The following is an 18,968-nucleotide window of genomic DNA, read 5'->3' as shown; positions in this document are numbered from 1 at the left end:
CCTGAAAAGAAAATCTCCTTGAAAATGGTAAATCCAAGCCTTGTTCATGGGACTATAAATCGCATAGCTTATAATTGCGGCAAACAAAAGTCCATTTGGCACTCCGTCCTGTTTACTCTTATTTCGTGTTTTAGTTTTATTATTTTATTGGATTATTTTTTATGACTGGCTTTTTACGGCTTTCTTGTCGTGGTCATTTGGTTATTGTACTCAATTTATTTTCTTCACAAGTTTGGGAATCCGTAAAAACGCCGCTTTAACATTAGCAGCTCTTAAACTTTTGTGTTGGTTCACTAAAGATATTATAAATAATGATCATCCTAATCCCGTTGATAGCTGTGCTGAAATGTTATTATCAATTTTAATAAAGCTACAAATAAATTTTTTAAAATTCATCTGAAAGCTCAAAATATTTCATTTAAATTGAAATCAAAAGTAAAACCGCATTTTGTAAGGCGAGGTTGGGCTGTAACTTGCCGTGTAAATTAGTAGCTGATTAGTTTGGCTGCCGGCCAAGCGAAATGTTTAATGACCGTTTGATTTTTGCCATTTCACGGATAACAACTTGGGCGTTAGGTGTACACCTCAACTGATTTTCGGGTTGTGGCTTTTAAATTACCAAAACTATTACCAACTAGGCTTCTCTCCCATTTTTCTGGCACTTTCGCAATTGCTGAGCAATTAAAAGCTGGTTCAATTACCACATCATCAAACATGCGGGTGCCCATGGGTCAATTGTTATTACCTGGAATTGGTCAAGATAACTTGGGGCACGAGCTAATCGATAAGTGAATTGGATTGATTAATGGTTGTAAGCTTCAAAATTCGTGCTTTACCCTTTTATTGATCAAATTTTCGTTCGCGGTTGTTATTACTTTATACCAAACTTTTTAGGTCCCGGTTTTCTACTCCCACGCAAAAGAAAGATTTCCAATTCAGCAGCGTTGTGAATAAAGTTTTTTCTTTTAATTTGCAGCAAACTGTGTTTGCTTACTGTCCATTCGCATTCAGTGTCATTAGGCTAAGTGACGGAAAAAAGCTCCAAATAATAAAAACTAAGAGGCTTGTCAAAAAAAAAACGCAGTCAAACGCGTTACCACGCCTTTTTGCTGTTATTTAAGTGGTGTTATTTTTGCTGATGAAAAACTTTAATAACATCCGGAAATAAATTAAGACGGACAAAATCGAAGTTATGCCTTTAGCGATTTTATTTATAAAAGAAAACATGTATACAAGGTATATTATCCATACTTAAAAGGCTTTTGAGCGTCCTTGCCAAGCAAAACTTCATTAATAAATCAAGCAAAAAGGACCTAGAATTAGGAACAATTTCCATAAGACGGACGTGTCCGGTAATTCAATTAGTGAATTACATTGGAGAAAGGAACTGGAATAAAGTCCGCTTTGTGCCCCATCACAACCTTTCTATTCCACTCGAAATGGAGCTCTCACTTTCTACCTCATTGTAGCAGATTCGGCGAATCCAAGCCTCATTTGTCAGCCTAAGACTTTGATGGCCCAGTTCCAAAAGCTGACCGCTTTGATTTTGTGGGTGTGAAGCCAAAAATATTTTGATGAATTACAACACGGCTGTACTGAGCCACAAACATGAGCTCATTTTTTATGTAAGCCCAGACGCGGCATAAACTTTGATGGGCGGACTCAGCCTTAACCACCAACCGGTTCAAAACCAAAACAAATCACCGAAAAAGCCAAGTGCCTTGTGATTGCAGCTAATGCCGGCAGCCTCCGCAGCCGGCAATTAAGCCATGGAACTGTCACGCTCAGGTGGCCAAAACAAACTGCCAAAATAAAGATGAAACTAGAGCCGCGGGCGCAGAAAATATAGCCGGCACATATGACATATGGCCGCAGAGTCAGCACTTCAGTCGGCCGCGGCATAAAGACTTCTCCAGACGCCAGATGATGTTGCAGTTTCCACCCACAGACAACGAGTGCACTGGAAAAAAATGTCATTAAATTTAAAAAATATTCACATTTAAAAAAAACATTTACTTACACACTTTTTTTTCTGTGTGGGGGGCTAGGGAAAGTTGATGCCAGAGTTCATCCGTCTGCAGACACATGTTGGGGCCAAAGGTCACAGCTGGCGGAGATGCGTGTCCAGGCGTCAGGGGAAAAACAGCATGACGGAACATATTTGTATAAACATTCATTACGACGAGCTTGCTTGGGCGCACTCTGTTTGCTCCTCGTGTTGCTGCTTTGACGTCCAGCAACGCGGCGTATACTTAATGTTGACATGGTTCACACTCCCCGGCTGGATGGCCAACAAACGAGGCATTAAAACGAATCAAATGGCCGCGTTGAGCACTCGTTTACTTTGCCCAGCAACTCAAGAGTGGAACGGGAAACTGCATTTGAAATGGGAGAATCGACCGACAACAAAGGCGGCCAATAAAACGACTTGGCGGGTTCATAAAATGCAACTGCCAGCTTGTACAGCGGAAAACTGCCGCCAGATGCACCCATCTGACATCAGAAAAATGTCGTACACAGAGATTCGCATCCACAACGAGTATGGAATCAGTTCATAGTCCCCTGCAAGATTCCATTTATAGTCGCTTTGCCCGCCGATTATGTCATAATATTTGCATGCAAATTCGATTCCATTTCTATCCTTGCAAGTCTGCTTTTTAAGAACTCATCTCTGATTTCATCATCTGCTGGTTTTTGCATCAACAGGCTTCATCTGTCTGTCTTGCAAGCAAAACTTTAAAAGTACACTCAAATAAAAAGAATTGAATATGTCCATGTTACTGTTTGTAATATCCTTGGAAAAACAATTCGCACAATTAGTTAAAGCATTTTATGCTATGAGGCTTTAAAATATTTTTTGTTTAGTGTAAGATACTCCAGATGTGTAAACTGAACTAAACATCTTAATCGTGGCTTTGTTTCATGCCGTAAAACTTTATGTCTAGTTTTTTATTCAGGTGGTCACGTTAAAGAGACGTGGCCACCGAGTTCATTGTTTAAGAAAACTAAGCCATCATATTCTCAAATCAGTTTCTGGTCGATTTGCAATCGAAATTCTCCTAAATGGAGCCACTCTTCTTGTATATGTGAATTAAAGCCCCGTGACTTACTTAATGAAATGATTTGTTAGGATATATAGAATATCCTAGAAATATGGCGTTTTTTCTGTTCACTGACTAGTAAACAAAACTCAAACAGGGGGAGAGTTTTATAGGTAACTTGCGTGTCAAATGGGGAAGTAAAATTTATGATAACTCTGTTGAGAAAGGGGAAAGTTTTCGCCGCCTAAAAGTTGGCACATATCATGGCTTTACATGTAAAATTTGCTTGCGAAGCTCCAAGGAAACCTTATTTCCTAAACCTTATGATGCTACGATGAAAATAAGTTGCAATAGGCCATAAAAGCGAGTCATTGCCTCCCTATATAAATAAACTTGAACTGGATGGTTTTTATGTTTTATGGGGGGAATGGCAAACAACAGATTTTACGGCTCAACAGTCTGGGAAGCGGAGGTCAAGGTCGTTGAGCCATAAAAACAATGAAATGATTCGCAAAGTTCACGACCGCAGAAGTCCTATAAATAGATTCGTACTTTCAGTGTCCTTAAATTAATCGCCCTCTTCTTCACTTGCAGATGGTCAAGATGATGCTGACGGTGGTGGTTGTGTTCACCAGCTGCTGGCTGCCCTTCAATATTTTGCAGGTGGGTTCTTCGCTTCCTGTGAAAAATCAACATTTACCTCGGATTTATTTTCCAAAGCTTTTGCTGAACGACGAGGAGTTCACGCGCTGGGAACCACTGCCGTACGTGTGGTTCGCCTTCCACTGGCTGGCCATGTCGCACAGCTGCTACAACCCGATCATCTACTGCTACATGAACGCCCGTTTCAGGAGCGGATTCGTCCAGCTGATGCACCGTGTGCCGGGCCTGCCTCGCTGCTGCTGCCTGAATCGCTTTCTGCGGAGTGGCGGCGATCGCATGAACGAAGCTTCCGGTGAGATGCCCACGAAGTACCATCGCCAAGTCGGCGATGCCCTACTCCGGAAACCCAAAATACGCATTAGGTGCCAGCCCCTTCACTTAGTATCCGTTTCCGTTTCCGTATTCGTATTGTTGCTTTTTTGATTCGTTAAAAGAAAGTTTGGAGATCATCTGAAATCCATTGTCCTTAGTGACCATAGTTTCTGTCGTTTCTCTGTAGTCTTGCATGCCAATGAAGAAGCACACAGACACGCTACCGCATGAATAGCACCCACTGCATCTTCCCGTTCACTAGTTTTAAATCATAAATCATTTTCTAACATTTTCCTCTCGTTTCCACGCACAACTGGCGATAACAAAGGAACGGGTCCAGCACTTCAGCTCAATCGAATGAACACATCCACCACTTACATCAGCGCTCGTCGAAAGCCACGAGCGATTTCTTTGCGAGCGGTAAGTTAAGAGCTTTTTAAAAAGATTACTTTAAGAGATATAATACCAAGTATCACTGAAATCTGAATTTTATTGAATGTGAAATATCGATATCATTCTGGAATAAAATACATTAATCAGTTTCCGAATTACTTTTCAAAATGTTGCTACATTTTTAAGAGTTGTATGATATAAATATAATACTACTACACATTTCTCCTACTCACTACCCCTCTAAAAAACCAGAACCCATTGTCGTGCGTCGAGACGTCACCGCTGCGGTAGCTGCCACACCAAAAACTGAAACTAATTCACCTGTGCGGCGATTGGGAAGCTCAGGTGGAACTCAAGCAAACGGAAAGAGCGCAGCGTTTTGAGTGCGACTACAACGTGAAGCAACAGCAACCAACCAAAGATCGAATACCCCATTTTGCTGAGTGTATATGTGTGCGTGTGTGAGTGTCCGAGTGTTTCACCTGTATTGTAAGTGTCAACTCAATGTCATTTTAATGAATGTATATTAAAGGTAATTAATTAAAAGTATATACAATATTCACATGCAAGTAATTTATATCGTTAAGAGCAAGTACCCATTAAGCCCAAAATAATGCAATTTAAATTGAGCTTTCTTAGCTATTACAATTAAAACGTAGCCTACTTATGAGCTGCGAGCTCGGAGGGTTTCGATTGAGAAGCGTTTTACCATTAAGTTCATTGCACCTGCATACGGAACCGTGCAAAAGACACCTGTATATTTGATCTAAACATATATGGCTAGCTTAAGTACAAACGGGTAGAAAAATCACTTGACTGTTCCTGTTTCAATTGCGTATTCATCGAGCACACTACCACTACCAAATGCGGCACTTGGGCTGGTTGGGATTCATGGGGGTTCCTCGTGCGCACTTGAAGGTCCTGGCAAACTCCTCCGAGTTCGAGAGCACTCCCCGCAATCGCATCTGTCCCGGGCAATGGGAATCGCTGAGGGCGTAACGCGATGCAGCTGGCGTGTAGGTCTCACACCACAGATTCCCAAAGGAGATGAAGAAGAGCTGCTCGTGGGAATAGTGCTCCAGTCCGGGCAACTTGGACCGCTCGCGTCCCACCTCCTTCACGTAGAGACGGTACGCGTAGAAGGCCTCCCGCATTCCGCCGTTGTCGGCGATGTTCTCGCCCAGCGTCAGTTCGCCATCAATCTGCGAAAAAATAAAATGTCTAATAAGCAATGTTCTCTATAATTTGGGTAACAACCTAAATTTCCAAAGAATTTATTAAAAGTGTACATGCCATATGTACTCACATATTCATCAATGTCTGCGAGGTGATAGCGGCTATATTGCTCCATAAAGCACTCCGTGCGATTGACATACTCATCGATGGTCCCATTTGACCACCACTCGACCATGTTCCCCGCGCGGTCAAATCTCCTGCCGCTGTCGTCGAAGCCGTGTGTGAGTTCGTGGCCCAGGATGGTTCCAATCGAGCCGTAATTGAGCGCCCTGCCGAGGACACAGACCAACACACGGGTTAGGGCCATTCCGGGAAGGGATTAGTGCTAGGTGTGGGTTCTGGTGCGGGTTCTGGTGCGGGTGCTGGTGAGGGAACGTGCCTGGGTCGCTGTTTGCTCGGCTATCTGTGTGCTCAGTGCTCGGTTTTTAGTACTTAGTGCTATTCCAGGGCGAACTTACTCTAGACCAAGGTCGTAAAACGGGTATTGCAGAATGGCAATGGGCACAGCTGCAAAAGAAGATAGTGTCGGGATTAGGCACTCCACAAGTAAATGTTGTTCATGCTCATTCATAGGACCACTGAAGTTTGAACTATCAAACTCGAATTTATCAATGTTCGGATTTTATGATAAATTCATTATTATTACTGCCGTAAAGTTGAGCAGTTAAGTTACATTAAAGGATTTTTAATTTCAAATTTATCCAATTGCTTTCCTTCTTTTCAGTGGGGCTTTTCTTGAAGTGCACTTACTGATTGCATTCGATTGAAACGTATGAAAAGCATTCACATTCGAAGGCGAAGTGGCCCAGCCAATGGGCTCCGGCTTATCCATTTCGTTCAGTTTGTCCATCATCTGCCAGTGGACGAAGTCCATGAGGTTCTCCAGGTGGGTGCTGACATTCACCTCCGCTCCCTCGTAATAGGCATTTAGCACAGTGGCATTTCGCAGCCAAGGGGGAAATCCGATAAAGCTCTTCATCTCAGCTGACTTTTGAATGGTTTTCCTCTTGGTAGCCGCATCCATCCAAGACGTGGACTTCACCAGGCGATCGAAGGAGCGTCGTATATCACTCAGCATTCGCTCGACTTTAGGCAGCTTTTCCTTGGTGAAGTCCGCGTCGGCCAGGACATAGCTCACTGCCATTCCCAGCAAACTGTTTACTCCATTGGCGCAGTAGAGGGATCTCGGGGTGCTACCCTCGGTTCCAATGGCCACCCGCATGTACTCCGAGTGGAGCAATCGCATCGAACTCGATGTGTGCAGAACCAGCTCCTCGATGGTACTCAGAAACAGATAGGATTCGATGTGGGATGGTGGCGTCTCCTCCAGATACTCCACAATGTTCTGCAGATACGAGATGTCTGCCTGGCTGGTTACTATTGTCAGATTCTGGGTCATTTGGATATTGCCGGCGTGGCGAGTGCCCTTTAGAATCAGTTCCATGTAACGCACCCAGATGGGCAGTGTCTTGGGTGCAATGTTCTTGTCAGTTTGGTTCTGCAGGTCCTGCAGGGTAATATAGATGATGTCATCTGCCGGGTTCTTAGACGGCTTGGTCATGTTTTCAGCGTTCTCTTTAAACTGGGTTTATTAATTAAATATATTACCATTAATTTATATTACGGTGTACTTGTAAGTGTGCCTACCTCATGCACCTTCCTTGCTACTTTAACGCCCTGTTTGACCAACTCGGTGATGCCCAGAGTGGCCTCCTCTTGGTTAACATTCGGATCCACGTAAAGCAGATACTTCTCGATGACTTTCCGGACGTAGTAGAGATAGGCGGTCATTCCGGTGTTGGTCTGCTTGGCCGCCTCCTCCTCCTCGCTCTCCCGATCCTCCTCGGTGTCATCCTCATCGTCGCTGTTCTGCATGAAAATGGTCTTGCGGTGGATCTTTCGGAGCATTTTATGGGAGTCATCGTTGTTGCTATTGGTAATTCCAGTTACTTTAAATATACCACGTATTTATTAAACTCATTGGTTACTCACAAAGGAAACGCCGAATCAGTCTCTGGAGTTCCGAGGGCAATGCGGTTAATGGTGCGGTTAAACGGATCCGGAAAGACATCGAACCCTATGATCAGGTCCATGGTGAGGTGTTGTTTAATGGACACAATCGACTGCAGCCAGTTGTATTTGATATTGGCTGCCTCTGTGGCATATTTGGAACCACTTGCCAGGGTGAGATTCAAGGCGGAGGGCAGAATGGGTAGTCCGAAACGCAGCAGATAGTTAATCAGTGGCTCCAGATCCCGCTTGTCCAGCAGCTTCGTATCCATGCAGGCTCTGTACATAGTCTTCGCCTTGCCCACCGCTTCCGGTTCCGATTTGGTGATATTCGAGCGGAGGAACTCGCGGACCACACGCATTATGTTCGCCTGACGCTCCCGGAACCAATCGTTCGAGGTCACCGAATCCGGACGCGGATGCTCGTTGGCCCACCGGCCACAGGTGAATTTGTAGAAGTCCTCGCAGGGATCAGTCTGCTCGTCCATCGCATAAATGAGGCTGGCCGCTGTGCGGATACACTCCTTGCTCCGGCAAATCGAGCTGGATTTCTTAACTGGAATATAGTAAGTGAGTTTTATTTTATAATTACTTAAGCATTGTACCAAAAATATTAATTGACACGTACGGCCTAGGCTTACGACTATGATTGCTATGAGCAGAATGATTACGAGGGCCACCAGTCCGCCCAGCACCACTTTGTGGTAATAGCTCCGACGAAACCTTAATACAATGATCATCAAATGGTTAGACAATGGTTAGGTACTAATAAGAGGGGCACTTACTTGGATTGTATGCCAATTAGGTGCGAGGATACGGGCTCAAAGGGCAGCTGCTTTCCATTCGCACTCTCCGTGGCCGAATGCTGACCATGTCCATTGGCAGTTGCGTTTCCATTGCCACTGCCATTGGCTCGAATGGGTGCCGCAAGAAGGCTGAGGTTACCTGTGATGGGGTTTCAACAATCTTTGATTACAATGCCCAGACTGAGTACTAATTGGTCTCCGGCCAAGCTCAATTAGATTTGAGAAATGCATATCAATCGATGGCCGATACTCCGAGGTACGTTTTATTAACACTAATTAGTCAAATGTTGTCAATTGTGTTTGTACCGCCAAACCACCACCCATCGCATTTCTATGTTCGTGTATACCCTCTTATCTTGATCTGGGACATTTTTCTGTCTCCGTCATGTGATTCCATTCCTGGGGGTGTCCCTAATCGCCCGGCTAATGCATACACCTGTCACTGGAACGTCCTGCGAATGCGGACCTGCATTTACACAAAGTCCAAGACAACAAGCATTTGAAACTGGTGACAACGTCCGGTTCAATGGCCTGAAAACATTTCGCGTGTCCGGCAGCAATTTAACCTATTTAAAAAAAATTAAAGCCCATTAAGCCCCACAAACCGATCTCGAATTTGCATGCAAAATAGAGACAGTAAGGGCTTCTCTGGTCAAACACCTAATCCCGGTCATTTACGTGTTTACGTACTTTTAGAACGAAGGATTTCGGGTCTATAAATATTGGTCTTGTAAACATATAGCTTTTCGTCCTTTGTCAGATGTAATAGATAGGTAGTACATAATTGTAAAATACAAAATTCTAAAATAATTACAAAAAGGCCTATTCCAAATGTTTCGTTCCTTATCCGCGCTGATGTTCAATACTTCCCAAATAGAGGCAAATCTCTTTGGCATGGCCGACGATGTGTACAATACCATTGAGATCTTCAAGGAGGCTGCCAGATTCGAGGCCAAATTTGGAAGACCCTATAGAATGATATCGAGCTTTATAGACTGCTTGGTCTTCATGGTGGTGGCTCTAATGGTGGTCGGTTTCATCATGCACGATCGCATTGTGCTGTTCAGAAAGCTGGCTAGGATCAATCAGAACAATAACCAAGACGTGATGGTAAAAGCAAAAAGGATTCGGAAGCCCGAAAAAGCTGCTTCTCTCCCAGAAAATGATACCGATAATGTCGTGGATCAAGCTGAAGAAGACGATATCAGCATAGCAAATTCGGGAAATGCAATAGACGAAGATGCCGCAACCCTTCAACCCATTGACGATGAAAAAAAAGCAATGGCAATGGTCGGTACTCCCAAGTGGGCCATTAAATGGCTTTCCACAATAAGAAACAAAAGTTTCGGATCTATTTACGATGGGTGGTTCCGGTAGATTGAATCTACTTTGACTGAATCGTCAATGAAAATCTGTCCAGTCATTTTCTGAGTTCCCTGACATGCGGATACTTGAGGTTTTGCGGTTAAATATTTAATGTGGTAATTAGGCAGACTCCAGTACCATAAATTGCCTTATTATACTCGATACAAATATGAACATTCACATACGTTTAAAAAATAAACATGACTCATTCAATTACGAATGCATTTAGCTGCAATGGCTATTTGGAACCATTCAATTTACTCCTAAAGCTGTGAGCTTTCAAATAGTTACAATTAAACTAAAACAGACTTTTAGACTGAAAGCCACCTTTTGCTAATTTGCATTTTTAAAGTTACATTTCGTGCTTAACTATTCGGAATTGTTACTGAGAATACCGTTCTTTACTTCACTGCGAAAATTTGATTTTCAAAATTCTTAGGAATGTTATTACATATGTTTTATTCTAAAATCAGGCATGCTTAAAATAATAGACACCCATTCAATGAATATAAAAACGACTTACCTGGTGTCTGCAATCTCTGCAGGGGCAACGGCTGCTGCTGCAGATTGTCGCCAAAGAAGCCATGGTTAATGTTGCCCGTGGTCCAGATGCGATTGCGATCCTCCATAGCCATGTGTCATCAGTCAGCCCAGTGGAAAAAAGCCCCCGATTATTGCATATTGCGTGTGATTTTTCCACTATTTTTTTTTCAACGCAGACTGCCGGTGATTTTCCTAGGCACTCTGGAGCATATCAATGAGCCGGGTGATGATGAGCCTTATCCGAATGCACGTCACAGCGCCCACATGTTGCGCTCAGCGCAGGGAACAGTTGGCGACCAAGTGGGAACGGTTGAGCAGCTTATCGTTTGTTCGTTAGCCGGAATGTTTGCCTTTTGCCTTTTTTTCGCCGCTACTGCCAACAGAAGGCGGTTGCATAATTTGGCATTATGTGGGGGCCGAAACGAAAAGCTGGAGTTAGAACGCTGGAAAAATCGACTCGAAGTGGAGCCAGTGCAGCGGGTGACTGGTCTGAAGCAGCGACTACCGGCGTATTGGAGCCCGGGCGTCGTCAACAGAACGTATTTATACCGCACCGATACCTGCCAGCCAGCCAGCAACCGAATAACAACAACACGGCTGGCTGGCTGGCAATGGCAATAGTAGTACCAACAAACAAATCAGGCAACCCCCATTAACTCCTTTGGCCATGCAAATGTGCTGCGGCAATTACGAGCCACCAATGCGGCCCACTGGCCCATCTCCATTCCCACCCAGAAACGCCGCCGACACTGTCTGACTGTCCTGCATGTTGTCCATATTCTTGTTTGTATCGTACCCTTTATGGGTCGGGTCGATCCGTTTCGCAAAATGGTATGTAGCATGTGTACAGCAATCAGTTATATCGCGTTTCCATTGTGCATTGCTTAACAAATTATTTAAAAGTAATTAGCAGCGATAACGCGGGCGTACTTAAAACACAGATGTGGAAATGCCGACTGGGATTATGTATTAAATGTATTTATTTCGTGCACCTTTCGTGGCTTGTATTGCCAAGTGACTTCAGATGTTGCCAACCAATCTTCAGAGGTATGCAGGCGTCGATTACAAATCGCAGTTTATTTCCACAGTGAATCAGGACAGAACACGAACGGACGCCAAGTGACCACAATCGGCGCAACGGAGCCAGTGGCGTAATGAGAAAAAGTACATTACAAAGGGCACCCCAAACTCTAAATATATATACATATATGGAAAATCGGCGGGTAGAGATATATGGATAGTTGCTAATTGATATGGACGCGGGTGTGTGGCGGGTGTTGAGGAAATGCATGATTGATGACCCTGGCCAATGTCCAATGCCCAATCGACCTGGACACGACACTGGGATTTGGCCAAATACGGAAAGGATACCTAATAATAGTAATTAAATTGTGGCACTTTGCCCGCCCACAACGAATCCACAAGCATTCGCATTGTTCGGCCTAACTTTGACATAGTTTATTGTGTCTGGGAATCGATAAATACTATTGATTTCCACATGTGCCAGCGCCAGCGCCAACGCCAGCACCTCAAGACACATCGCGCATACGCCCCGCTGTCAGTTGGAAACTCCAGCGGCAGAAAGCCATGCGATGCATGTTATCCTTTTGCCGGTGAAAGAAGCCACCCCTCTTGGGGAATGTGTTTACACTCACTAGGGTGTAATTGGTTTGCGCTGCGGGGGGAACCGAATTATGGTTAATAAGCAAATAAATTGTCCACCAGGTACTCGCTGATGGGTTCAAAGAACTTTACTTTGCTGGCATGTACTTGCATACATTTATTATACATTATCTTTTTTAACATACATTTTTCAAATCGTTATTTCTATGTTTGTTTTTTTTGTGTTGTGTTTTTTGTTTTTTTATTTGTTTTGTCTTGCTATTCTATGACTAATTACTTGCATTTCTAGCTTAGGCATTAGACGAGGAAGCCAAAAATGAATATATGACACGAATATGGTTACAGTGACTCGACTTAAAGCTCTAAATTAATATGCACATTAGTCTATGTGTGGATTCTGCAGATTATGGAATAAATCAACGACCCCTGATCAGTTTGGCCTGCCATTCTGTGGTGGGTGAAACTTCATGCTGCAAAGAGATCACATCTAGTTAGCATGGTAATAATGTCAATGAAGCTGTATATATATTTCAAGTTGTCAGTCACAGTCTGAAAAGTTCGTCTCTACGAGTCACAATAAATATTCTTGATTAAAGTTCGATACGTAATACATCACAGCTTAACACATTTCGCAAGCTTCTGAATTGCTGACATTATACTATCTCATTTCGATGGATCGCGTCGTTGGCAATTTTGAGAACAAGTTTAAGCATTTGGTGAAGGCTGAAAGCAAGGGAATGGCCCTGAAGCTGGTGGGATTCTATGCCGTCGGCTGGACGCTGCGCAAGTTGGTCAAGTGAGAAGCACTTGTCTCCAGTCTCCAAGGATCCATTCAAATGCCCTGCTAATTGATAGTCAGTCGTTTCTGTTCTGTACCTCCGTTTTAAATTCAATGTACGAATAAATGGTGGCCTCACCTCAATATCACATTGTCGCAGCCATCGACTGGAGAATCCCATCCCCATTCTGCAGAGTCACACAGCCTTCAAGGCGCACTTGCAACAGGATGGGATCATGAAGGCCTCCAGCACCACGTCCAGTTTGCCATCGCTCTTGAGGCTGGCCAGGGTCTGCTGTGTGTAGTGCTGCTTGCAAACGGGATTGTAGTTTTGCGGAAAGTTGGCGGCAAAGTCACAGGCTTGGTTCTCTCCTCTGTGGGTAAGGTTTAGGGAGTTAATAGTAGGTACATATGTTAGTGGTATAAGTCCAATGTATAACTTACTCGCATTCCTCGATCTGGATGGACTGTTTGAACTCATCGGTATTGATAATGTACTCCCAGGTATTGTCCGCCTTGATGCCCTTTTTCGGTTGTATAGTCCTCCTTATGCTCCTGCAGAGGAATCGCTCGTCTGCGTCACCAAAGCGAGAGCCCACATCCGTGGGCTGAAAATCGTTGCCAAAGAACTTGGAGAAATTGGTTTTCAACTTCTGTGTGAGGCTCGAAATGTCCGGGTAGTCATCCACTTCCGTGCAGAAGGTCTTGTGCTTGTGCATGTTACCCTTGGAGCAGGGATTTTGATCCTTGGTGTCATTCTGGGAATGAGGTGGTGGGGCTTGCGAAGTGTGTTGGTTGACTAGGGGGGAATCGGGGAAGACAAAGGCTAAAATTAGGCAAGCGCCAAAGGCAGTTGGCCAATGAGTATGGGATCGATTTAGTAGTTAGTTGTAAGGCAGTTGTTTGCGTATAGAATGTAACTGAGCATCTATATGGGCCAATGTACTTGGTACTTACAGTTCGAATGATGTCGGGGGGGACTCGTCTGATCGGATTGCATCTCCGCTTCCGTCCTCTGCAAAGATACGAACGTATCGTTAAAGACCAGATTCAGCTTGCCATTCGGGGAGCGCTGCACTTTGAAGTACTGATCTGGTTGGATCAGGCTCTGATACTGATGGTAATGGTGGTTCGTTTCAGGGATCGGGGATTGATTCAGATTCTGTTTCAGATTATGCTTCAGATTCTGTTTCTGGGGCGGATCGTCGCGCTGGATGGGTATGGGCATGAAGGGTGCACTGTCCGCGGCCGTCTGTACGGGTAGAATTCACTCGTGTTAGTCTTTAGCCAAGTGGCAAGAAAAGAAAGCACAAAGACAACACACAACCCAAAGAGAAACCGAATGAGCAGGGAAAATGGGGATGAGCAGGAGTTTATAAGAAAGCAGCACCAATTCGTCTCTGAAGCAAATGGATCGCCATTGATTTAAGGTGAAGGGCGGTTACTCACATCAGAGAAGAATTTATAAAATATAGCATGCATTTTCCTAGGTATACACTTACATTAAAGAGTACAACTCCCTTATCATTGGTAATATTTTGAGTTATGAAAAGCGATTTGATCACAGCATCATAATCCTTGGCCTCGTACTGTACAAAAATGGCGAAATAAAAAAACAAGACGATTGACTTTAGTCTCGATTCAGCAGTTTTGACCACACAGACACAATAGGGTTATTAGGTACAGGTATTTAGCATAACGATACAACTGGGTCTGTTTCGGGACACAACTGGTTCTCTCGGACACTGTGCTCACACCTGTAAGTAAGTAGTAGTTGGTGGCTCTCCGCGTCCCGAATTTCTCATGCCCTCTGCTCCCACCTCGGCCTCGGGTCGCTTCGTTAATTGAACACTGATATAAACTATCTGAAAGATACAGGTGAGAGTTTTGTTTGCGGTTCAACAACATTGCCAAGACAACGGAGTGGGTATACAATATTGGTGGGTCGGTGCTCGGGCTCGTTTGTTTGTCATCCAGACTTCGCTCTCTATTGTCGGCACTACATTTGCGTATTCGAAAAGTTTGAACAGCTGTTTTCCGGGCAAGCGCAGTTTTCTCTCGCCATCGCCTCTATAGTTCCGTTGAGTTAGGACCCGAACCTACATATGCATATAAAACAACAGCTAGAGCCCAAAATCTGAGTTGGTAATATTCGGGAAAGTTGCAACTGCAAATTACTTAGCAACTGCAAATTGGAATTCAAAATAAACTGACAAATCTTAAGGCAGCCAATCTTTAGAAAAAATTAAACCGGAAGGTTTCTTTTATGAAACAACAAGCCAATCGTAAACAGTTGCTTTTAATGTTCTGAAAATCCGAAGCTTATCAGCTTGTGTGTTCAAATATTCTTCAAATATTCGCATGGAATATATATGCAGTGGTATAAACATGCCTTGGTTATAGTCTCTAATCTTAGTAAGAGTTTTTATTATTATTCATATCGCGAATAAAGTCAACAGAAATTCCAAAAGAATTTGAACAAACAAAAATTAGGTCTCGACGAACACGAATTAAACCCGATTTTAGATGCCAACCCGTCGGAACTTGATTACCTGAGAACTTTTACGATTTCTCAGAAATGTTTTTTCCCAAGCTCGACAATCAATCTTTTTTTAAACGCGTTCATCAGTGTCTTGGGTTGAGGCAACTAAGGCAAACATTGGATAATTTTTCCCTCACAGTTTTAGGTTTTCCATGAACCCATTGGAACTTAGCTAGAACTCAAAACGATCTATTGAACCGGTCCCCTGCGGAATACGCGGAAAACCGGAAAGACAAAAGTTTCAGGCGCTTTTCAAACGGATTTTCTAATATTCGACGCCATTATTACGGACTAATTGCATTTCACACAGAGATGATCATCCCATTTGTCGGCAGTAAATTACTTCAAATTGTTTATGACAATTAATATTATTGTAATGCCTATGATGTGCATTTATCATATAGAGAATGAAAATTGCACATAACTTGCTAATGGCAATGCGAACAGGTTTCCAGTCTCAGACTTAATTTCAACTTGAAACTGCCCTTCGGCTAATAGAACTGCTATAACAACTGCGGAAAATCTAAACTAAAATATGTAATAAGTAAAAAGCCCACCACCAGAAATATATAGCAATGAAATGACAGTTATGTTAAGCATAGATAAACAGCAAACAGAAAAACAGAAATACAGTCGAACTTTCATAGCTGGAACAAGCAACTGTCTCAAAACAAAAATCAAGTTCTGGAGTCTTGCGTTCTTAAGTTCTTGTCTTAAGAAAACAATAAATTTGTTTGCTTAAGGACACTTTAACCTTTCATCAAATTATATAGCTTTAGAATAAGTAACAGCTTCGTTGATCTTTAAATATTTGTTTTAAATTACAGTTTTGACTATGTAGGTTCGACTGTTTTGAAATTTGAAAAACTTCTCACCATGGCAACCGCAAGTAGCAGTGGCAGCAGGACTTTGAACAGCGATGTCCACATGGGCGTCATCATGAACGATCTCGGTTTATTCGATTGGGTTTTCAACTATTTAACTATATAGATTCTGTGGACGGCGTACGTCTGCGTCGGGGTTCGGTGATAGTAAAATATATAGCAGGTGATTGGCGGATCGGTGGCGGCTTATACCAATTTTCTTATTTCTACAACTTTGTTATCGCTTGGCGTGAATAAAAAATAAACAAACTGGCAAGACTTAATGTTAATGCCGGGCTTTTGTATCGGTAGCTGTTAGCAGTATTGTTACTGTTGCCGTATTTATTTATAAATATATTTTGTGCGGCGGCTTTGTGTGTGATATGTTGGCTATTCCGTTTTGTTTTTGTTTCCTTTGCACGTTTGCGAGACACAGGCAGACACTTCAATTAGTCGCTTTGCTTTTCACTTTAGTTTCGCTCTCGCCGCTTTGCTGGAACTGTTTTCGAATCGGATCGGGGTCTCTGTTGAAATGCCGCGATATTGATATTGATTATAACTGATTTGGATTTGGATTTGGATTTGGATTATAGCGCTGGCTGGGCAATCGCAGTATAAGTAAGAACTTTTCGGCTCTGTGCGCGGGCTTTGAGTGATACGAGAAGCGCGAGATGCCTGCGCTTTTATGGACCTGAAACCATCTGCCACCGATCTTGAGATTATAGCGACGCGCGCTGGGTTTTTCCGGTCGAGATCGAGAGTTTCACCATAGCTCCCCCCGCGGGCATGCAGAGTGTTAAGTGCTATAACTAAATTCGATTACGACTGGGATTTCGATTTCTCGCGATCGAGAACACACGACAGCGAGAGCGCACGTCTGGGAGGCAACTGAAAAGTGGTCACCAAAAGGCGGTCTTGGCGCTGCTCCCCAAACAATTGCTGCGCGCTTAAGTGCAGCTTTAAGCTAGTTGGCGAGAGTGCGAGCGGGAGAGGGCGCTGTGCGCGAGCGAGACCAACTGCCAGGGTGTGCGAGCGAGAAGGGTATGGAGAGAGAGCGGTTGAGCGGTTGAGCGGTTGAGCGGTCCGCGATTTGATCCACAGCTGACTCTGGAACGGCAGTACATATCGCGCCTGCTTCACGAAAAACTTTACCAGCCGTAATTATCTGAATCATCTGACACTTGGAGAAAAGTGTGCATACCCCAACTACCTCTATAATTTGCAAACTGCGTTTCGCTCCCGAAAAAAAGAGCATGTATAGTATACATTAGTTGTTGAACCTAAAACTTTTGACTTGGACTTTTATCAGCCTAAAACTTAAGTACAAAATTGTATATAGCACTTTTTGGCATTTGATTAGCAAATGCCAAAAAGCACATGTTATCGCATTTATAAGGAAAGCATTATTTTTATTTAAAACCAAAAAGTTAAAGCAGACAAACATACATATAACTCAAAGGCTTTCTTTTTGTCTAGCGATATCAGTGGTTGGTTATTTGAGGAAGTGAATGAAACTACATTTGGATGATTGGTAAAAGCCGATTTTAAAAGATGTACTTAATAAATACAGTACAAACTTGCTCTTTTCTTCGGCCTATGCCAGGAACTTGGAATTATCTGTCTGCATGTTGTCGAACAGCCCTGATTAGATTTTTATTGCTTTTTTATTTGGTAAAAACAAAGAAGCCCGCGGTTCAAGTGCGCCGGAGTCTGGAACCACGGGTGCATGGAAACTTAGTTTATACGCCAGCAAATTTGTAGAAATAATGTCCAGATATTCACAGATATCTTTTGGTTTATAGACAAAAATTTACCCGAACTCAAAATACGCAAAACTTTATTACATTGATTACCACCTTCTCTTTTGGGTTAAACCCGCCAAGTGTAGGGCTTTTCACATTCGGCCAAGTTGACCGTTTGCCGGCCAACACCTGTTGCTACTGAAAGTAAAAGTGGTGCCGGGCAAAGCTCGGCATCAAAGCTCTCGGCACCAACACCACCACCAATGAAACTATACCCACGATCTAAGATCTCTAATACATTTGGTATGCCGAACGGGTGCCGCACACGTCAGTTCCGCTGGCGCACGCGTCATGGGAGTCACAGGTCCGAGTCGCCAGCAAATTAGCCAGCAAGTCGCCGCCTTGGAGCGTGCTGGGGCGTTGGGAAAGATGGTGACTCAGTTGGTATTTCCGAGAGCGCCCGATAAAAAACCGCATCTTAAAGTTGCACACTGCGAATTTACGCCATGTAAGCGGCATCTGACGTAGTCGCACACAGCCATGCAATGAATGGATCTTTTTTGTGTTTATGTTTATGGCCCAAAGTAGATGTCTTTCGCCCTGAAAAAACCGAAACTTCCTTAAAGAATGAATTCTTCTTGGCCATATCTACTCATATATTCCATCTACTTTAAGCCAATGAATGATTTAAGGCCATTTCGCAGAACCGTCAGCTTCACCGTTGATTCATAAGAATTTCTTTATCAATAAGTACGTAATGAAATGCAATGAAGGGGAACAGTAGCATGTAAGTAGATATACGTGATCGGAAACTGAATTGCTTGATGATGCAATTTTTTATTATTTAATGCCCGCTTATATCTGTTCTATAAAATCGTGTTTATAATTTGCTTCTAAGAAATCAATAAAATCAATTAAATCCTCAACTGAGCGATCCATTTCAAAATAATACGATTGCATTCAACTTTCAGGAATCTGTTTGCATACTTTGGGGATCTACTAAATTTGAGAGGCATATATTTAGGCGGCTTCAAGATTGTATTTAAATGAG

General features: G+C 43.2%; 5 protein-coding genes across 20 annotated transcripts in view; 3 read left to right on the top strand and 2 right to left on the bottom strand.

Moving 5' to 3' along the window:
* LOC120453195 (RYamide receptor) overlaps positions 1-5,076 on the top strand; it is a 53,180-nt gene extending 48,104 nt beyond the window's left edge. Inside the window, exons 5-8 of one of the 4 annotated variants that reach the window (XM_039637766.2) lie at positions 3,636-3,704; positions 3,762-3,996; positions 4,345-4,436; positions 4,662-5,076. In XM_039637766.2, coding sequence (XP_039493700.1) covers positions 3,636-3,704; positions 3,762-3,996; positions 4,345-4,436; positions 4,662-4,700 — 435 coding nt within the window. In that variant the 3' untranslated portion in view covers positions 4,701-5,076. Of the gene's footprint in view, positions 1-3,635; positions 4,067-4,344; positions 4,437-4,661 lie in introns of all 4 variants that reach the window. The other 3 variants (XM_039637764.1, XM_039637765.1, XM_039637763.1) reach the window with 3 other exon arrangements.
* Positions 5,077-5,169: 93 nt separating this feature from the next.
* On the bottom strand, positions 5,170-11,126 carry LOC120453193 (endothelin-converting enzyme 1). 2 transcript variants are annotated; one of them, XM_039637759.2, is made up of 9 exons: positions 10,350-11,126; positions 8,441-8,600; positions 8,284-8,378; positions 7,638-8,211; positions 7,293-7,575; positions 6,396-7,227; positions 6,104-6,152; positions 5,716-5,914; positions 5,170-5,611 (listed from the first exon to the last, which is right to left on the bottom strand). In XM_039637759.2, exons 1-9 carry the CDS (start codon positions 10,459-10,461, stop codon positions 5,267-5,269), a joined length of 2,649 nt encoding a protein of 882 aa, XP_039493693.1. In that variant the 5' UTR covers positions 10,462-11,126; the 3' UTR covers positions 5,170-5,266. The 2 variants fall into 2 exon arrangements, with proteins under 2 accessions (XP_039493693.1, XP_039493695.1); XM_039637761.2 differs by lacking the exons at positions 5,170-5,611; positions 5,716-5,914 and adding an exon at positions 5,926-6,048.
* On the top strand, positions 9,210-10,042 carry LOC120453204. Its single transcript, XM_039637791.2, has one exon. It carries the CDS (start codon positions 9,293-9,295, stop codon positions 9,836-9,838), a length of 546 nt encoding a protein of 181 aa, XP_039493725.1. The 5' UTR covers positions 9,210-9,292; the 3' UTR covers positions 9,839-10,042.
* Positions 11,127-12,124: 998 nt separating the features above from the next.
* LOC120453196 (protein spaetzle) lies at positions 12,125-17,078 on the bottom strand. Of its 12 annotated transcripts, none has more exons than XM_039637771.2 (8): positions 16,188-17,078; positions 14,528-14,635; positions 14,273-14,359; positions 13,849-14,022; positions 13,728-13,785; positions 13,215-13,596; positions 12,910-13,144; positions 12,125-12,462 (listed from the first exon to the last, which is right to left on the bottom strand). In XM_039637771.2, exons 1-7 carry the CDS (start codon positions 16,251-16,253, stop codon positions 12,967-12,969), a joined length of 1,053 nt encoding a protein of 350 aa, XP_039493705.1. In that variant the 5' UTR covers positions 16,254-17,078; the 3' UTR covers positions 12,125-12,462; positions 12,910-12,966. The 12 variants fall into 12 exon arrangements, with proteins under 12 accessions (XP_039493705.1, XP_039493706.1, XP_039493703.1 ...); XM_039637772.2 differs by having other exon boundaries at positions 13,215-13,569; XM_039637769.2 differs by having other exon boundaries at positions 13,728-14,022.
* LOC120453205 lies at positions 12,522-12,919 on the top strand. The gene has a single exon (XM_039637792.1). It carries the CDS (start codon positions 12,664-12,666, stop codon positions 12,790-12,792), a length of 129 nt encoding a protein of 42 aa, XP_039493726.1. The 5' UTR covers positions 12,522-12,663; the 3' UTR covers positions 12,793-12,919.
* Positions 17,079-18,968: the final 1,890 nt, after the last annotated feature.

This window comes from Drosophila santomea, chromosome 3R (assembly GCF_016746245.2).
Source record: "Drosophila santomea strain STO CAGO 1482 chromosome 3R, Prin_Dsan_1.1, whole genome shotgun sequence".
Lineage (NCBI taxonomy): Eukaryota > Metazoa > Arthropoda > Insecta > Diptera > Drosophilidae > Drosophila > Drosophila santomea.
This window is presented reverse-complemented; position numbering and strand designations above follow the sequence as displayed.